The sequence below is a fragment of the Coregonus clupeaformis genome, chromosome 14 (genome assembly GCF_020615455.1).
Source record: "Coregonus clupeaformis isolate EN_2021a chromosome 14, ASM2061545v1, whole genome shotgun sequence".
In the NCBI taxonomy this organism is placed as follows: Eukaryota; Metazoa; Chordata; class Actinopteri; order Salmoniformes; family Salmonidae; genus Coregonus; species Coregonus clupeaformis.
The window spans coordinates 16,080,222-16,100,042 of NC_059205.1; the positions used below are offsets into that span (position 1 = coordinate 16,080,222).

Genomic DNA, 19,821 nt, shown 5'->3' on the forward strand with positions numbered 1-19,821 from the left:
TTATTTGATGGTAAATTGAGGGCCACAGGGACTGAGGCTTTATGTTTCTGTCTTCCACTTTAATAAACTGATTGGCTAGGGAATACAATTGGTTTCTCAAGTCTAAATCAGATACTAAAAAGAAAGAATGCAGACACTGTGGCCCTCCAGAAGTTTAAGACCCCTATTCTAGGTTCCTCGACTGGGGTAAGGGAGACCGGGATCTCTGGATTCAGTTTTATGGGTTCTGGATTCGCTGTTCTAAGCTCTTAAACCCTTCATTTTAAGTGGGTTCTGTGGTTCTGTGAGAACCAGTGTATGTGTGTGTGCGTGTACACGTGTGTGCGTATGTGTGTGAGTGTGTGAGGCTTTGAGCTGGCCATTTTTACTCTCTCTGTGTTTCCCCGTTCTCTCTCTCCCCCTCACGTCATTGTGTTCTACATCAACCCCCTTACATCCCTCAGAGCTACGAGAAGGTTGGTGTGTTCTTTCTTTTCTTTCGTTACACCTTCCTTTTTATAACACATTTACTCCTAAAGTAAGGAGAGATAAAAACGGTCTTAAACAGTCTAGAAGAGACATATGAATAACCCTCATGTTAAATTGGTTTTGATTTAATAAACACACTTCTTTGACTGAAGACGTTTCAGTGAGCTCTAACGAGACTACCTGCCTACACAGACGTTTGCATTGATTGCATTGTGAGGCCTTGTTTGCAGACCTTTGAAATTGCTTTCACTCCGCGCGCGACATTCTCTGCATGGAAAGTTCTTGTTGCCATGGAGACCCAGGAATTGGAAATGAAAAGGAGGCTATCTATGCATGGAGGAAGAGCAGAGGCAGCACTTGCATGCCTGTTCCCTGACTGTGTAACTGTGTATGTGCTCGGCTCCATTTGTTTGTGTGTGCGCGTGCTTGTGTGTGTGTGTGTGTTGAATTGATTGATTTTGGTATTTTCTTGTCCCTAGTCTTGTATTGGTTGCACTTTACTGTTCTGTCTGTGTGGGCTTGTGTTATGTCACTGTCATGCTTCTGCACTTGTGGCATGTTGTGTGTCACATTGCCAATGTGTGTCTCTGTCTCAGTGTGTGCTCTTGGTCTGCTACTGTTTGTTTGCCAGTGTAGCCAGTTTGGTGCTGGTTTTCTAATTGGTTGAGTGGTCTTCATATCCCCCCAGGGAAAATAAATCAGTCAAATAATGCTTTATTTAAGTGGCATTTAAAAAGCCACAGAAGTAAATTATAATTATTTACACGCTTGTTTGGTCAGCAAAGACTAAGTGACTGCTGGTGGCTCAACATATACTTAATTTGACACAACACACAACCAGAGGCCAACACACAGTATTTTTCGGCTTCCTGCCATCTCTTCTTTATGTACACTATCTGAGTTTATATGCAGGTAAACAAAATGTACAATAATATTTAATTGCACAAAACATGAATGTTTTTTTCAGTGGATCATGTCCATGCCCAGTATAGTGTTATTCACACAGAGATCCTATGTAATGGATGCTAAATAGCGCATTGCTGTGCTTATGAAACAATATTATGACCTCCATTGACCGGCAGTTTAAATAAAATGTGTACCCACCTCTATATTGATATATATTCATAGAATACACATATTAATAAAACATCTCTCCACTTCTATATTAGATGAGGCAGGATTAACTTGTGTAAATGCCAACTGGGCTTTAGTGTGCTGTGCTACTGAAATGAAATAGTATCCCAGCTCCCAGTCACCATCTACTAAGGTTTCACAACCTGATCAACTCTTCCCTGTAGAAAAGCCTGTTATTGATACCGGAGTGAAATAGAATAAATAATTGCATTACAGCTATTCCCCTGGAGTAGGCTACGTTATTAACAAAACCAGGGGCTTATAGGAGAGAGGCTTTTCTATCAACATTCTGGCCAGAGACTTTTCTTGAAAAAAGGCTCTAGAAACGTAGACTCTTCAAAAATATGTCCTTTATATATTCCATTCTATTAATGCTACCTTGTTTTGTTGATACTGCACCCACGTATATGTCTGTTAGTGTTTATGATATATATTATTGAAGCCCCTATCCACATTGACAGGATGGAATAGGTTTAAAGTTTGTGACTGTCCTAGTCTCGGATGCTCTCTGTTCAGCATGTGCTTGAATATTGTACTGTCCTGTATTAATACATGCAGAGCTGGATGTAGTCTACTTTCCTGCTTGACATCAATATCAACGTTCTCTTCTTCAGATTGAATTGGACACATTGTAAACAAGTCTCCAAACCTCAAGAGAACCTCTAGGCAAAATGCAGTAGTTAGATAAGTACACTACACATAAAAGCCAACATTATGCACATACTTTAAGAGTTTTGTCTTGTAATATGAAGATAAAGCTGAATTGTATGGATAGTGGCATGCTGTATGGTACTGCAAAGGTGCCCTTACCTGCTGCATGCTTTGGACCTGTTTACTCTGTCTCTGTTTGTCTCTGTCTCGTTCTTGCATGCTCTGGAGAGAATCTGCTTTTTGATTTGTTGTCTGTTACAACAGTTGAAATAGTTTTTGTCTCTTTTTTTTAGACAAATGTCTCTTTTATTTTTTAATCTATTTTTTCAAATGTCTCTAAATGTCTCTTTTTTTGTCTTGAGCTTTGGTGTCCAATTCTGGGTATCTGTTGGCATTCTAGGATCACTCCAAATGTATGGCACTGTTATGGAGAAATGGGGTCATGTCTACTGAACTATTGAATCATTTGAAGATGCCAAAATGTTCATTCGTATTTGGTTTTGGTGAATAGTTTGTTTGCGTGCTCTCTGTGGAAGACTAGAAATACTGTGAAATTCATTGAACCTAGAGAAGATATTTCAACACCAGGTGAAGTTTATTAACGGATCTAAACATTACTCTTTTACATTAAATGGATCGGCTGAGAATCATTTAGGGGAAGACTGAGGCCAGTGATTCTATGAAGGCTATTTCCCCCTGATTTACTCCCACTGAGTGAGTGGAGATTCCTCTTTCGTGAGTCAAAAACATGATTCAAACCACTGATTCAGATACAGTTTTGAGTCTTGACGCTAGACAATATTTCTACTGTCTGTCTGTCTGCCCTCACCTTGCATCCACTCCTGCCCATCTAGAGTCGTTGGTCTGTCTGTCTGATTGTCTATCTGTCTATTTGTACTTCAGTCTTATGTGTTGCAGCCTTGGGGTACCTACTTTTCTGTTCCTATGACATCCACCAATAAAAGCCTGATTTTGAAGAACCAAACAGCAGTTTCAAGAGCGCCATGTGTTTTCTCTTTCCCCCCATCCTCCTTTATTCTCCTCTGTCCCCTCTGTCCTTTTCCCCTTTCTTATCCTGTCCTTCCCCTCTTACCCCCTCTGTCCCCATCCCTCTTACCCCCTCTGTCCCCATCCCTCTCTTCTAATCTCCCTCCCTTCTTTCTCTCTCTTCTGCATTCTGACATTTCCATCTGTACCCTGGTGTGTAGGATCAACAGACAAATGTGCATACTTTTTAATTAATAAAAACATGCACATACTATCTCTTTTTCTATTTCTCTCTCTCTTTCTCTCTCTGTCATGATGTATGCCTTGATGTTTCCTTATTTAACGTGTTCAACGCGTACCTTGTAATTGCAACGACACCTATTTATATCTCCATAATCCACTCTTTCTTTACATTGCTTATTTATTTCCAACATTGCTGTGTTCATCTGGTATTCTGGTTGTACAATGAGGCTGTGATTTGCCACATTGATTGTCATTGTCTGGAAGAGGAACCAGACAATACTCTCTCTCTCTCTCTCTCTCTCTCTCTCTCTCTCTCTCTCTTCTCTCTCTCTCTCTCTCTTCTCTCTCTCTCTCTCTCTCTCTCTCTCTCTCTCTCTCTCTCTCTCTCTCTCTCTCTCTCTCTCTCTCTTCTTCTTTTTTTTTTTTTTTTCCCTCTGTTCTCCCTCTGGTTCTCCATGAGTATAGTTACCTCTATAAGTCATCCAGGCATGCAAGTGACCCATGAGCTCTATCTCTCTATGCATCTTATATATGATAGACCTGACAGATAGCTAGTAGATTCAGATTCAGCACAATTACAGTTAACAGGAGCACTCTGTGCATGTTGTCTGACTGATAGCAGGTTCTATTGATTCGCTCTGCCAGCGCCATGTATCTAAAGGGCCCTCATCTGCAGTGGAGAACTTACCCTAGAGGCACAGAAATCTCATGGAGGTTTCTCATTAAAGTTTCTCACTCAAGTTTCTGGCAAAGTTTCTCTTTTTCAGTCAGTAGCCATGAGCTTCACTGCAGGGGCAGTTCAGCTGTAGTTCAGATCTTCACATCAGTTTGATTTTGCTCATCTTAGCTCTCCAGAAAAAATGGAAATGATATTTTGTGCAGCCCAGATCTCCCATATTTGTATTGAAGATCTTGTATTTATATAACAGGGATTGGGGAAGAGGTCATTTTATAGTTTGCCATCTACAGTGATGATTCAAGAATAGCAAATGATGTCTTGTAGAATATGCAATGGGTTGTTGCACAGTGGCTAAAACATAAGAAACGTACAATAAATTTCATGTGCAGGGTGAAATGTAGCTTCAGATAGTCAGCAGTCTCAACATAGGATCTGTGTATTTCAATTGCAATCATTAGCCTTTTCAAAACTACCAATGTGGTTTTGATTAAACGTGAAATATCCCTTTGTAAAACCTCTGTAAAAGCAGTGAAGATCATTCAACCCTTTCTGTTACCCCACTCTCTCTCTCTCTCTCTCTCTCTCTCTCTCTCTCTCTCTCTCTCTCTCTCTCTCTCTCTCTCTCTCTCTCTCTCTCTCTCTCTCTCTCTCTCTCTCTCTCTCTCTCTCGCTCTCTCTTTCTCTCACTTTCTCGTTCTCTCTCTTTCTGTATCTTTCTTACCCCCTCTCTCTCTCGCCCTCTCCCTCCCTCTCCCCCTCCTCATCCCCCTCGCCCCATCCTCCCCCCGTCTTCCTCCTCTCCCAGTGCGTCGTGTGCCCCCTCGTTTCTCCATCCTGCCCTCCAACCATGAGATCATGCCTGGCGGCAGCGTCAACATCACCTGTGTGGCGGTGGGCTCGCCCATGCCCTACGTCAAATGGATGCTGGGTATTGAGGACCTGACCCCGGAAGACGAGATGCCGGTGGGACGCAATGTGCTGGAGCTCAACGGAGTGAGGGAGTCGGCCAACTACACTTGCGTGGCCATGAGCAGTCTGGGGATTATAGAGGCCACCGCACAGGTGTCAGTCAAGAGTAAGGGACATCCTTTCGCTTTCTATCTGTGCTCCCTCTGTGCCCCGCTCACTGGCTTTCTTCTCTTATCTTATCTAACATATCTATTAGATAGTTAGGGCCACCTATGATCTCGCAGGTGTCCGCCAAGAGTAAGGGACACTAGTCTCCCCCTATCTGCCTTAAGATATTAAAGACAGTTTAAAAAATATCTGCTTCTACCATCACAGCTCTTCCCAAGCCTCCCGGTACCCCCATCGTCACAGAGACGACCGCTACCAGCGTTACCATCACCTGGGACTCCGGTAACCCCGACCCGGTGTCCTATTACATCATCCAGTACCGGGCCAAGGCACCAGACAGCAAGTATGAGGCGGTGGACGGTATCACCACCACCAGGTACAGCATCGGAGGGCTCTACCCCAACACAGATTACGAGGTCAGGGTGTCGGCCTTCAACAGCATCGGCCAGGGCCCCTCGTCCACCCGGGTAGAGGCCAGGACAGGGGAACAGGCCCCAGCTAGCCCCCCCAGGAACGTCCAGTCTAGGATCATCTCCCAGAACACTGTCATGGTCCGCTGGGAAGAACCGGAGGAGCCCAACGGACAGGTAAAATAGAGTTGAAATGACTGAATGAATTATTTTATTTTATTAAGAGAATAAGTGGCAGGGAAAATGCACAGTAATCCAGTCAACGTAAACAACAATAATCACAATAACAAGATGAGGGCAGTGCATCATAAATAGATAATACAAATGATATGACATGCATATTACAGTTTAAGTCACACACTATAATGGTTAGGCTTTAGGTAGAGGTCAGTTGAAAGGTAATCTAGTTATTAAATTATAACGGTCATGTTAACCTTGAAGCTAATGCAATGTTTATCTAGCTCAGCTAGCAACATAGTCCCAATATAATGGTATGTGCATTGATGTCACAATATGAAATAGCTTCCAAACAAACAAACATGGACCAGACGTGAAAGGTTAACCAAAGAAAACAGCAAATAGGAGTTTCTCTCCATCGTCTAACTCTCTCTCTCTCTCTTTGTCTCTCTCTCTCTCCTACCCTCCCTCACTCTCTCCAACCAGGTGAAAGGTTACCGGGTGTACTACACCATGGACCCATCTCAGCCCATGAGTCTGTGGCAGATCCATAACGTCCAGGATAGCACCATCACCACCATCCAGAGCCTGGTACCCTCTGAGACATACACCGTTAGAGTACTGGCCTTCACCTCTGTGGGAGACGGACCCTTCTCTGACTCCGTCCATGTCAAAGTGCTGCCCGGAGGTCTGTGTGTATGTGTATGTGTGTGTGTGTGTGTCTGTCTGTCTGTGTGTGTGTGTGTGTGTGTGTGTGTGTGTGTGTGTGTGTGTGTGTGTGTGTGTGTGTGTGTGTGTGTGTGTGTGTGTGTGTGTGTGTGTGTGTGTGTGTGTGCTCTTTTCTGACCTGGTTCATGTCAAAGTGCTTCAGTAATGTTTAAGGTTAGTAACATAAACATTGCATAGAACTGCAATGCTCCCTTGTAACAGAGTATTCTATCTTAATAAGACTGGTCTGTTTAAATAAAGGATGAATAGAACAGTCTAGAAGCTACTAACTGACTAAATGCTAGAGAGGTGAGTTCTAACTCTTGTCCTGTCTCCTCTCCTGTCCCCTGTAGTTCCAGGGCAGCCAGGGAAGTTCAAAGTGGGGAAAGTGACAGACACCAGTATACAGCTCACCTGGGAACCTTCCTACACCAAGGAGGGCATTGTCAACTACGAACTGCTCTACAAACCTGTCAAGTTTGGCAGCCTGGTAAGACTTCTTCTTCCATACAAAGTACATTTCATTAACCTTTTACTGCAGTGGGCTAAATCAGGGATCACACAGAGTGATTCTTGGTAGTCTTAAACAAATCTACTTTGAAACAAATGTATACACCTCACACACATGGCTATTGGCTTAAAAGAAAGAAGACACATGTACCATGTCAGATATAGAGTATGAAATGTATTCAATTTGGAGTTTGCATCCCAATATTACACTTTACATACATCACAGAAGACTGAAATATAACAAAACTGTTTGACATAGAAACACCAGATTTTTCTAGTTTTTAATTTTTATAATCTTGATTAATTATGAAATTATGAAATATATTAATAACATTCCACCCATGAGGCCAATGAGGGCGCGTTTGGTCATTGACTGCAGGAAAGGACTACAATGATTAAGTCGATGTATTACATACAGATAATCCAGAGTAATCCCTTTCTTTCTTTCTTTGTCTCTCTACCCCTTTTCTCTTTATTTTATTCATGTTCTCTCTTCCCCCATCTCTCTCTATCTAACAGGAGAAGTTGACGTTCGGGCCCAGGGCATCGTACACAGTGGAGGGCCTGAGGGCTAATACAGAGTACTCCTTCTCCCTGGCGGCCATTTCTAACAAAGGCATCGGAGCCTTTACCAACGAGCTGGTCCAGAGGACATCACAAGCCAGTATGTTTTCCTTTGTCACACCTGCAAACACACACTATGTAACATTACAGTGTATGCACTCCTGCTGCTTGTATCCCACACAGCTCCAGAGTCACTGGACCCTGGGAGTCGTCTACACACCAAGCTATATTGTCCACTCATCCATTCATTTATGTTGTGCACTCATCCATCCATCCATCCCTCTATCCATCTCCTCTGTATTTGGAGTGTGCCTGATGTCCAGCGCACCAGCATTTTTTTTTAAACGTTAATTTTTCTCACACAGTGAAAAGTCATTTTCTGTTTTTCCCTCCTCTTTTACTTTCTTCTCCTTCATACGGTTTCCTTTCCTTCAAAGTGTGTCAAAGCAGACATTTTTCTCCAGTTCAAGAAGCTTACAGGTCAAATGTCAATGGTCATGAGGATTATTATTTTATTTTTTAGCATTTATTGGAGGTAAGTGCTGGTCAGTTTGAGTCTAAGACCAATTCAAACTAATAGGTCTGTATCCTGCGGTGCCTGCCTTAAAGGTAAAATATTTATTTTTAATATTTAATGATGTATTTGTTACCTTGAAAAAATGTACACCATTTGACGTACATAGGACGTACATTCACCAACAGAACCTTTCTGCATGCTTTACCTACAAACGGAGGTTAGACACTTGGGTGGCTGTTGAGGAGACAGCAGGCTGATGAGTGACTGAATGCATTTCATTTCATGGAGCAGAATACATTTCACGGTTACCTTAGCACCAGGCTTTGGTGCATATCGTGATTGTTCCCCCAGGTTACTGGTACTAAGACTGTGCAGCTCAAGTGTCAGACTCACATATCCATCAATATCCAAAATACTCCAGTCTCATGCACACCTATACCTCTGCACCTTTATTTTGTCAATGTTTTGGTTCCATGTGGTAAGAAGGTCCTGTGTGCTATGAGTCGGAGAGACAGGTAAGTATCTCAAACAGTGCCTGTTTATCTCTTATCCTTACTGTTCTTCTGTCCCTCTGTCATGTGCCTTTTCTCTTGTTCTATCTCCTAGTTCCTCTGAAGTTGCATGAGGTCAACGTTCATGTTTTAATGAGCTTGGATCCCAGGAAAACACTGAATTTCTCATTTGGGTCCCAGGCTGAAAAGGTTTAAGACCTCCTGATCTACAGTATAGCTCTGTCCTTATCGAGCCAAGCTAAGCTAAGCAGGGCTGTGTATCTCAGCCTGTAGGTGAAGTCTTAAGTGTCCTCTTCCTAGTTGTAAATCACTTCGCTGCCATTGGTCAGAGCAGACAAGTGAAAGCCAATTATCCGGTATCAGCTGCACATCCTCCTGGGCGGTAATTAAGTTGTCCACTCTGCATGAATACCCCCTGCCTTCTCCTTTATCTTATTACCTAGCTAACATTATTAATTTCTTTCTTCCTCCATAATGGCTTTATCTTCTGTGTTGGAGCCTTTGTTTCTCTGTTTAGCTGAGTCATGTTTGTTTGTCTTTAGAGTCCTTCTCTTTTAATTTTGTATTATTTTCCCTTCTAGTTTAGTTTTCCTTTGTTTAGTTTCATTTCTTTTTTCCACCTTTTTCTTATATCCTTGTTTTGCTTGGGTTTTTCAAGCTCTCTCTGCCACTGTCTCTTTGCTCTCCCTTTCTCTTTCTTCGCTGCGTTCCTTACTCCCCTGCCCCTGCAAATTTCCTCTTCCTGCCCCTCGTCCAATCAGAGCCATCGGCTGCACCCCTAGGTGTGTCCTGTGACAGCCCCAGCTCCACCTCCCTGAGGGTAAGTTGGAAACCACCACCCACTGAGACCCAAAATGGCGTACTGACTGGTTATGAGCTGCGCTACCAGCAAGTGGTGTCTGGGGCCAGGGTCGAAGGTCAGGGTCCGGAGGTGAAGGGGCCTCCCATCCCCCCAGAGCAGGGGCAAGTGGTGTTGGAGGGGCTAGAAAAGTGGACCTGGTACCGCGTTATCCTGGCAGCCTTCACTACCGAGGGGTCCGGACCGGAGAGCCCGGCGCTGCTCTGCCGCACGGACGATGACGGTGAGTGTGTGGGTGTATATGTGTGTGTATACATTGATCAACTGATCAATGAACTGATAGAGTAATTATATGTTGTGTGTATGTGTGTGTTCCTCAGTTCCGGGTGCGGCCCCTCGGCAGGTGGAGGTCCAGCCCTTCAACTCCACGGCCCTCAGGGTCACCTGGCGATCTGTGTTGGCAAGGCAACGTCAAGGCCAGATCCGTGGTTACCAGGTGCACTATGCTCACGTGGAGAGCGGCTCATCTCGCAGTCTTCCCCGGATCAAAGACCTGCTATTGGACGACAGCCAGGTGATGTCATCACTAATCTTACTATTCTTACTTCCATTTTTCTTTCAAATATTTAATCGGAGTATCTTCGCAACAGTGAAGTACACACTTAAAACATAACATACACCTTTGCCAGCTATCACATGGCAGGTTTCTACCGCTAAAGTGAAGCAAATCATTTGTCTTACATTTATCTCACTTTTAGTCTTTGTAGTACGCATCACTTCCCCCTACGCTCTAATCTCCTCTCTTGACTCATTCACTCCTTTCTCTCTCCTCCCTCTCTTTCTCTCCCCTCCGCTCCCCTCTGGGTCTTCCCGTGGGATCAGTTTGTGGAGGATGACTCTACTGAATATGTGAGTATGGCTCATTCTGTCAGTATTAAACTGAACCTACATTACAGTAGTTATGTTGTATGTTGCATAACGTAGTTATGAAATCCTCATTAGGAGATATCTTCTATCTGAGAGACAGTCAGTTTGTAACGTCTCTATGTGAAGTAATAGGACAGAGTAAGTTCATGCTTACTGATGTTTTAGTAGAGATAGGAGGAGAAAGGAGGGGGTAGGCAGGAAGGGAGAGGGGAGGGAAGGAGAGAGAGAGAGGTTTGATAGAGGTTTAGCTGAAAAAGGAGTGTGTGTGTGTGTGTTACCCTGTAGGAGATGATTGTGGGGGGTCTTAAGCCAGAGACCTCTTACTCTGTGTCTGTTGCGGCCTACACCACTAAAGGGGACGGAACACACAGTAAAGCCAGGGTGGTGCAGACACTGGGGATTGGTGAGCATCACACACACCCTCAAAAAGGATAAGATCACTAACAAATGCACACACCCATAATACACACACAATGCACACAGGCTACAATAGCATATTACACGTACTATACAGTATATTCATGTATTAAAAGTACAATGCATAGCTGACATGTTTGTGCCTCTCCTTCTTCCTCTTGTCTGCAGTGCCTGGTGCCCCCTCCCTGTCAGTGCGCCCAAGGTCTGAGTCCTCCATGGTGGTGAGATGGGGGCCCCCTTCAAGGGGGTCAGACTCAGATCCAGGGGCCAAAGGGTCTGAAATTCAGATCCAGGGTTACCGGCTACAGTTTGGGCTGAAGAATGCCACCATGGACACTATGGTGGAGTTTTCGGCCAGGGAGCGAACGTACACTCTCACAGACGTATTTCCAGGTTTGACCTATGTCGTTACTCTTTCTGCCAAAAGCCGGTCGGGGTACGGAGATGAGGCGCGGGAGGAACTCGAGATGCCTGAGTACCCACCCAGGGGGTACCCCCAAATCTTGGAATCCATTAATGCCACCTGCTGTTCACTCCAGTTCTCCTGGCTGCCCCCTGTGCCAAGGGAGCGAAACGGCGTGATCACTGAATACACAGTAGCTTACCGGGAAGCGGGGGGTCTTGACACTATGGGCATTGACCCTCTCGGCCCCCCTCGCCAGATCACGCTCCCAGCCAGTGAGTCCAGCTACACCATCCTGGGCCTGAACTACAGCACGGGGTATGAGGTGCAGATGAGTGCTCACACCAGCGTAGGTCCCGGCCCCTTCAGTCCCCCGCTGCTGTATCGCACACTGGCTTTCGAGACAGGTAGGGCTGGCCTGGGGCTTGTGCACAGGGCTCAGGAGAACCCCCCCTATTGACTCTAAGCACTGGTCTAGAGTCATATTTGTCTGCTTTAATCTGAACCTTGAATATCATAGTCCAAAATGCAAAGCTGACTCTGGGCCAGTTCTAAGGAGTGACTTTCATCCACAGAGTGGTTGAAAACTACAAAGTCCACTGGAAAATCCCAGTATCCTCCACACACCCACCACCTCCTCCCTCACCTACCCCTCACCTCCAAGGAAAACGGACTGAATGCCACAGGAATTAATGTATGGAGAACACTCTCACACACTCACAGGTAAAAGTCAGTAGAAAAGCCGGGCAGGATGTGAACTGTGAGGTAAGTGTTGAGTCTTGGCTCATTAGCTGAACGAGGCTTTAGTTTAGACACATGGTTGGTATCTAAAGGTAAGCTTTTACGTCAGACAATCCAGCACCTCCTTTTGGATTGACTTAACCTATTCCAACCTTTGTTGACATGTTGTCAGTGTGTTTTTTAACCCTAACACTCCCCAACAGGCACTAAACCCCTAAACACTAAACACACACATTCTTCAGTTCTGTTTCTCTCCCTCCACTCTTCACTCTGATCAATCAATCCACCTCTTCACCTCTTCCTCTTCCTCCTCCAAACCTTCATCTGTCGTTCCCACTAACACGAAGTCAGATCAGTCTAAAGACATGCTCCTACCCCATCACTCACCCAGACACCCACTTACAGGTCTACAGGGTGGAAGCGGAGGAGTGGAGAGGTTGATTGGCACAGTGCAGTCTAGATGACCCTGCCTTGACTGTGTCTACATGTATCTTACAGGAGAATTATGTATATCTAACCTCCCTTCATTCCCCTCACAGCGACCCCATTCCCCTTTGAGAAGATAGTTATTTGGCAGTTACATATTCTGTGTGTTCTGTTCTGGAAATCTACCGGAGCTAATTAGGCTAGAATGAGATAAAGTAGGATTAGGCAGATGATGTCATAGTAAAGAGGAAGTATAGTGCACACAGGAGCCAACGGTTCCTATCTCTTCTATCCTTCGATTCTATTCACTCTTATTTGGTACCCAGTGCCAATATATGTACTTCCTAAAGAATGTTGAGATGTATGACATCACCTTCATCTTATTTTAGGAATTTGGATCTTGTTAAAGAACCTACTACAATGGATTGTTAGCTTCTCCACAAAGGGTTAAGGACCGTTGAGACATGTGAATAGGGCGGTCTACACCTCAACTGATCATTTGTCTGTTCTCCATCTTCCAATCAGATGTCCCGAGGAACTTCTCAGTGAACCTGGCGACCAAGACGAGTGTTCTGCTGACCTGGGAGTTCCCTGACAGCCCCTACCCATACCACTTTACTGTGAGTGTGTGTGTATATATGTGTGTGTGTGTCCGTGTGTATGTGTGCGTAAACACAATTGTGCGTGCATGTGTGTGTATGCCACTACGTGTGTATATACCATATGTGCAGTATGATCTTAGCCGTAAAATACCCTCTCTTCCTCCCCTATCCTTTTCCTCCCAGGTGGAGTATAATCATCAGAAGATGGAGGTGGATGCCAGGCTGAGGAAAGCAGTGATCCCCAACCTGCAACCTGATACTGACTATGACTTCAAGATCACCTCCCCCGAGGGCAACATGGGCCGGCTGAGGCACCGCATCCTAGCCAAGACGTCTCCACTAATCGGCATTCGTCGTCCGGAGATAGACCACAGCCGTGACACGGAGACCACCATCACCATCATTCTGCCCTCACTGGAGAACCGCAGCCCTGTCAAGTAAGGCCTACCTAGAGGGTGGATTTCTACTGATTTTAATGGTTTTTAGAATTTGCCATGGAAACATTTATATGATATTTTCTGATGTCCTGGGTGCTGGTTGTGTCTTCTCTAGGAATGTGTATGTGGTGGTAGTTCCTCTGAGGAGGGCGAGGGGGGTCATCAGGCATCTTAAGAACCCAGACGAGATGGACCTGGAGGAGGTGAGAGCTATGGCAACCCTTCTGGGAACACATGACATGACTGGTCCTCTCGCTGAGAACCTTTGCTCTTTTAGATTTTCTCATGTGGTTTCTTAATGTTAACATAAAAACGTATCAGTAACATCCATCTCTCTTTCTCTTTGTCTCCCTCCCAGTTGTTGGACATCAGTCAAAGACAGAGGGACTCTAGACAGCAAAAACAGGTGGACCTGCGTCGCGCCTACATCACTGCCCGCTTCACCCCTGCTACCCTGCCAGCCTTCTTTACTCTGGGGGACCAGCTGGACTACGGAGGCTTTGAGAATCGCGCTCTAGAACCGGGACAGGAGTACGTGTTCTTCATCTTGGCTGAACTCAATGGCACCACAGGGGTACGGCAAAATCCAATTATGATTTTTTGTTTGTTTTTGTGTGATTGCATATACAGTTGAAGTCGGAAGTTTACATACACTGAGGTTGGAGTTATTAAAACTCGTTTTTCAACCACTCCACAAATTTCTTGTTAACAAACTATAGTTTTGGCAAGTCGGTTAGGACATCTACTTTGTGCATGACACAAGTAATTTTTCCAACAATTGTTTACAGACAGATTATTTCACTTATAATTCACTGTATCACAATTCCAGTGGGTCAGAAGTTTACATACACTGTTGACTGTGCCTTTAAACAGTTTGGAACATTCCAGAAAATGATGTCATGGCTTTAGAAGCTTCTGATAGGCTAATTGACATCATTTAAGTCAATTGGAGGTGTACCTGTGGATGTATTTCAAGGCATACCTTCAATCTCAGTGCCTCTTTGCTTGACCTCATGGGGAAATCAAAAGAAATCGGCCAAGACCTCAGAAAAAAAATTATAGACTCCCACAAGTCTGGTTCATCTTTGGTAGCAATTTCCAAATGCCTGAAGGTACCATGTTCATCTGTACAAACAATAGTACGCAAGTATAAACACCATGGGACCACGCAGCCGTCATACCGCTCAGGAAGGAGGCGGTTTGCAACTGCACATGGGGACAAAGATCATACTTTTTGGAGAAATGTCCTCTGGTCTGATTAAACAAAAATATAACTGTTTGGCCATAATGACCATTGTTATGTTTGGAGGAAAAAGGGGAAGGCTTGCAAGCCGAAGAACAGCATCCCAACTGTGAAGCACGGGGGTGGCAGCATCATGCTGTGGGGGTGCCTTGCTGCAGGAGGGACTGGTGCACTTCACAAAATAGATGGCATCATGAGGAATGAAAATTATGTGGATATATTGAAGCAACATCTCAAGACATCAGTCAGGAAGTTAAAGCTTGGTCGTAAATGGGTCTTCCAAATGGACAACGACCGCAAGCATACTTCCAAAGTTGTGGCAAAATGGCTTAAGGCCAACAAAGTCAAGGTATTGGATTGGCCATAACAAAGCCCTGACCTCAATCCTATAGAAAATGTGTGGGCAGAACTGAAAAAGTGTGTGCGAGCAAGGAGGCCTACAAACCTGACTCAGTTAAACCAGCTCTGTCAGGAGGAATGGGTCAAAATTCTCCCAATTTATTGTGGGAAGCTTGTGGAAGGCTACCCGAAACTGTCACGCCCTGGCTCTGGGGACTCTGAAATGTTGAGCCAGGGTGTGTAGTTTCTGTGTTATATTTTCTATGTTGATGTTCTAGATCGTTTAGATCTATGTTGGCCAGGGTGGTTCCCAATCAGAGGCAGCTGTATCTCGTTGTCTCTGATTGGGGACCATACTTAGGCAGCCTGTTTGGCACTAGTCGGTGTGGGATCTTGTTCCGTAAAGGTTTGTTTTGTGTAACCTAGGACTTCACGTATCGTTTGTTTGTTGTTTTGTGTCGTGTTAAGTACATATTAAAATGTACGCTTATCACGCTGCGCCTTGGTCCGTATCTTCTGTTAACGATCGTGACAGAAACGTTTGACCCAAGTTAAACAATTTAAAAGCAATGCTACCAAATACTAATTGAGTGTATGTAAACGTCTGACCCACTGGGAATGTGATGAAAGAAATAAAAGCTGAAATAAATCATTCTCTCTACTATTATTCTGACATTTCACATTCTTAAAATAAAGTGGTGATCCTTACTGACCTAAGACAGGGAATTTTTACTAGGATTAAATGTCAGGAATTGTGAAAAACTGAGTTTAAATGTATTTGGCTAACGTGTATGTAAACTTCCAACTTCAACTGTATGTATTGTAGGAAGTCATGTCTTCTCCCTCATTCTCAAAAGACAAGCTACTTTGGCATGGCCATGAACAACACTGCTAAGACAATAAAAAGATATATCACTCTACAAATGGAGAATGAAAAGGCAATAATATGAATTACCCCTAGTGTGATATGTATTCCTTACTCAATGTGCTCTGTTTGTGTATTGTAGAAGATGTACGGGGCCAGTCCCTACACAGACCCAGTGATAGCCCCCGACTCAGACCCCCAGCCCCTGGACGCGGGGGACGGTTTGATCTGGGTGGTGGGACCTGTCCTGGCCGTGGTCTTCATCATCTGCATCGTCATCGCCATCCTGCTCTACAAGAAGTGAGTGAGACCCGGGGAGGGACTGGCACTGAACTTACCCTGGGATTGTATATCTAACAAATATAACACAGTAAAATCAGCTTGCATGCTTTGCTATAACCAGCAAACATAATAATATGCTATTAGTAGCTCAAATTCTAACACGCTATACCTAGCTAACATGCTAACACCCTATAACTAGTTAGCTAACATCTTAAGATGCTATAACTAGCTAACATGCTAACACCCTATAACTAGGTAGCTAACATCTTAACATGCTATAACTAGCTAACATGCTAACACATACAGTATGGTTCTATCTCATTACAACCATTGAAATGTGTCTATTAAAGCTTACATAGTATACTGTCATATTAACAGGCAAAGATACAATAGCCAGGATTGTAAGGGCAGCTAGCCTGACCCAGCCAAAGAAATGTGTCATCCTTAGTAACCCAGCCATCAAGCTTTTGAATACAAATGTATCATATTCCTCTTTTCATTATTCACTCCCTCGCTCGCTCCTGTTTCGGAAGCAGCAAGCCAGACAGGTGAGTGTCGGCCGTACTAAATATTTTGATCTCTAAGGACAAATTATACAGTGTCAATTCAAATGCCTAACTCACAGTGCCGCAATTTATAGTAATAATGCAGTCTAAAGTATTTAGAACTTGTGTTCATTGAGACAATATATTGTGATGAATACTGTTAGACAGTCATGACCTCTAACGTCTCTACTCTCTCTGGTGTGTCTCTTGTCCGGTGTGTGTCCTGTTGTGTTCCGTCTCCCTGGTCCCTGAGCAGTAAGAGGAAGGACTCTGAGCCAGGCACCAAGAGCCTTCTGGGTAACGCTGAGATGATGGCCCACCACCCCACAGACCCCGTCGAGATGAGACGCATCAACTTCCAGACCCCTGGTATTGTGCACAGACACACGCATGCACACAATCACACACACATTTTTCGATAGCACATTCTTTCTTGATAAAATAAAGAAAAGTTGCTGAATTTATATGGTGGGAGGAACTGCAATAAAGAACAAAGTGAATTTCAAGTGTAGAAAGTTACCACAGCAAACACACCAGGGTCAGGTTTTATAACCCTCTGAAGCTTCTGCCAGGGTTCCATTTCCTTCTGAGATCAAAATGGCTGTCCTCCAGGTTAGTACAGTTAAGATGAGTCATCGTCCATGAGTCATACCTGTGCAACGGGCGGCACGGCACTCTGCCCAAACACTGTAACCATCTCAGTGTCTGCCTGCCCGCCCACAGTCCACCTGGCAGGCGCTAGATAGCCATGCCAGAGAGGACAGAGGTGTCAACTCTGTCAGAACTGAAAAACACTTACATGACCTATTTGTTCTTGAAAAGATTAAAGGTGAGAGTTAAAGTTACATTTAGCTAATATAATTATATTTCTGTCTAGAAAGCGTGGTACAGTTCTTCCGCTCTTCCTAGCGTGGCCAGACAAAGCAGACCCACTCCGCCTCCACACACTCTGTGATTCCCACCTCCAACTGCTCTGGTGTTAAATCCCACGGCTACGCCTCTGCCACTTCCTGTTACCCTCAGTATTATGAGAAACTGCTTCCCCCTCACAGAAGGAACTTAGATGAAAATGAGGAGGATGTTATTATGTAAAATATACAGTATATTGTATAATTAGGTTATTTGTGGCAATATTAACATTATTCATGCAGCACAGGTGTTGTTCAATGTATTCATCCGTTTGATATTTGCTTTAACAGATTGTTTTCTTACAATTTGGCCTATATTTTACAAAACTGCTCATGGTGCGTTAAGAAGATGTGTTCAGAAGTCTATAAAATGAATTCTAGTTTCTGGCATAAAATGGATTATGATGATATTTAATTATATTTTATAGCACTCTCCCCTACATCTGACAGTGCTTTACATTGTATGGGAGTAACACTCGTCCTCCACACCATTACCACCCACTGTGTGTGTGGAGATGCTCAGAGTGCTGTTCGGCCTAATTAACACTCTGTCTTTTTTTGTTTTTCTCTGAGTCATCGCTCGCGCTCCTAATCGCTCAGAAAAGTCATTTCCATATCAAAGGAAAACTATTCCAAACCAACCGAATCGCAGACTTTGTATCTTTTAAGTGGATTAATATTGATTCTCTGTTGTGGTATTCGTGTAATATGCTTTTTTAAAACTCTGTAATTGTATTTTGCCATCTAACAAAGAACCCATAATTAATCTTGTGCAATGACAGAGAGGTGTGTGTAGGTGTACTCTATGCAGTCTTGTCACTGGCGGATTTACCATTAGGCAGAAGAGGCAATTGCTTCAGGCCTCACATCATCAAGGGGTCTCATTTTCTTGAGGCATAATAATAAAACATTTAAAAAATCCCCATCAAAATCTGTCTGTTTAAGATAGAGATATCTGTTTTTTTGCATGGGCTGCATCTTAATCCAGGTGGCCGAGCTATAGCGGTGTTTGTCAGACCAGGAGAAAATCGATATTCTCACAAAAACATCTGTAGGGTCCGAACGGTTTGGGATACACACTAATATGAACCCTCTATGGAAAGATGAGACTCTCACGAACACGATGGTGTTCTCTGTTTTGCTCTACCACCGTCGTCTGAAGGTAACCAGGTACTGGGCCAACAAATGAATGTGAAGGGAATAGGGCATTTCCATGTAAAAGGTATACCGGTAATTCCACTGTAATTCAATATTATTATTTTTTTTGCTTTGTATGAATCCGTTTTTCAATGCGTTTCTATGGGCTAATGGCAGTAAGGCAAAATTCAATGTTTCATCCAATATTTTTTTTGTTATATATACAGGGGTCCTAAAATTCTAAATCAAATAGCTAAATGATCCTTGGTATGACGATGTTAAAACAATTCCATATGTTAGCTTAGTAGAAACCCAGCCCCCTTAGACTCTAGGGGGATGCAATACGCATTTCTTTAGTAAAAAGACAGGTGCTGCTGAAAATACTGCCATTGTTGTCGAGGCAGAGGCAGAGGACATGTATATGTAGCCCATGTATTATGGCATGTCATACTCTTTTTGGCCAGACAGCATCAGATACATGTGCTACATATAGTAAGACAGAGGGGTGCTGTTTCGCTAGCTCAGATGCTTTCTCCGGTGAGATAGTTTCAGCCACTTGCTAATTCAAGGAAGTTGGTGGGTGCACAGTGCACTGTTCGGATGCTGGAATTATTTTGGATGAACGTCCGAAGGTAATCAACTTTTTTAAGTGATTTTTTAAAAACAATCAGATTAAAACATCATGACTGGTTGAGTTCATGGCACATTAAAAGGTAATACATTTTTACAGTTAAATGACATGTCTTTACTATAAGGGGGAGGGGGGGGCTTTAGACTGGCCTCTGCCTGGGGCCTCCAAATCACTAAGTCCGCCCCTGAGTCTTGTGTAAGCTTCCAAGGCTAATGCCTAGGCAGGATTGAGCTTAACTCGGTCTTGAGTCGCACTCACAAACTGGGTTCGAAACCCACTTAGTCACACAGAGAGCCTTCATAATGACCCTTGACCTCTGACCTCCTACCTTTAACCCTTGTCCCTGTCCTGTAGGTATGATGAGCCACCCTCCCATCCCCATCACAGAGCTGGCTGAACACACAGATCTGCTCAAGGCCAACGACAACCTGCGTCTGTCTCAGGAGTACGAGGTGAGAGATGCAGCATGGAGGAACGGATGA

At 44.0% G+C, this 19,821-nt stretch overlaps 1 protein-coding gene across 8 annotated transcripts in view; it reads left to right on the forward strand.

Moving 5' to 3' along the window:
• Positions 1-19,821, forward strand: part of LOC121581184 (receptor-type tyrosine-protein phosphatase S) — an 84,690-nt gene that overhangs the window by 53,293 nt on the left and 11,576 nt on the right. The window contains exons 8-26 of one of the 8 annotated variants that reach the window (XM_041896630.2): positions 444-455; positions 4,968-5,237; positions 5,447-5,826; positions 6,313-6,514; positions 6,888-7,024; positions 7,564-7,708; positions 9,399-9,719; positions 9,817-10,010; positions 10,319-10,345; positions 10,649-10,766; positions 10,949-11,590; positions 12,876-12,970; positions 13,136-13,389; positions 13,505-13,592; positions 13,748-13,963; positions 15,979-16,136; positions 16,652-16,666; positions 16,920-17,032; positions 19,694-19,791. In XM_041896630.2, coding sequence (XP_041752564.1) covers positions 444-455; positions 4,968-5,237; positions 5,447-5,826; positions 6,313-6,514; positions 6,888-7,024; positions 7,564-7,708; positions 9,399-9,719; positions 9,817-10,010; positions 10,319-10,345; positions 10,649-10,766; positions 10,949-11,590; positions 12,876-12,970; positions 13,136-13,389; positions 13,505-13,592; positions 13,748-13,963; positions 15,979-16,136; positions 16,652-16,666; positions 16,920-17,032; positions 19,694-19,791 — 3,485 coding nt within the window. Of the gene's footprint in view, positions 1-443; positions 456-3,461; positions 3,477-4,967; positions 5,238-5,446; positions 5,827-6,312; positions 6,515-6,887; positions 7,025-7,563; positions 7,709-9,398; positions 9,720-9,816; positions 10,011-10,318; positions 10,346-10,648; positions 10,767-10,948; positions 11,591-12,875; positions 12,971-13,135; positions 13,390-13,504; positions 13,593-13,747; positions 13,964-15,978; positions 16,137-16,651; positions 16,667-16,919; positions 17,033-19,693; positions 19,792-19,821 lie in introns of all 8 variants that reach the window. The other 7 variants (XM_041896625.2, XM_041896626.2, XM_041896628.2 and 4 more) reach the window with 7 other exon arrangements.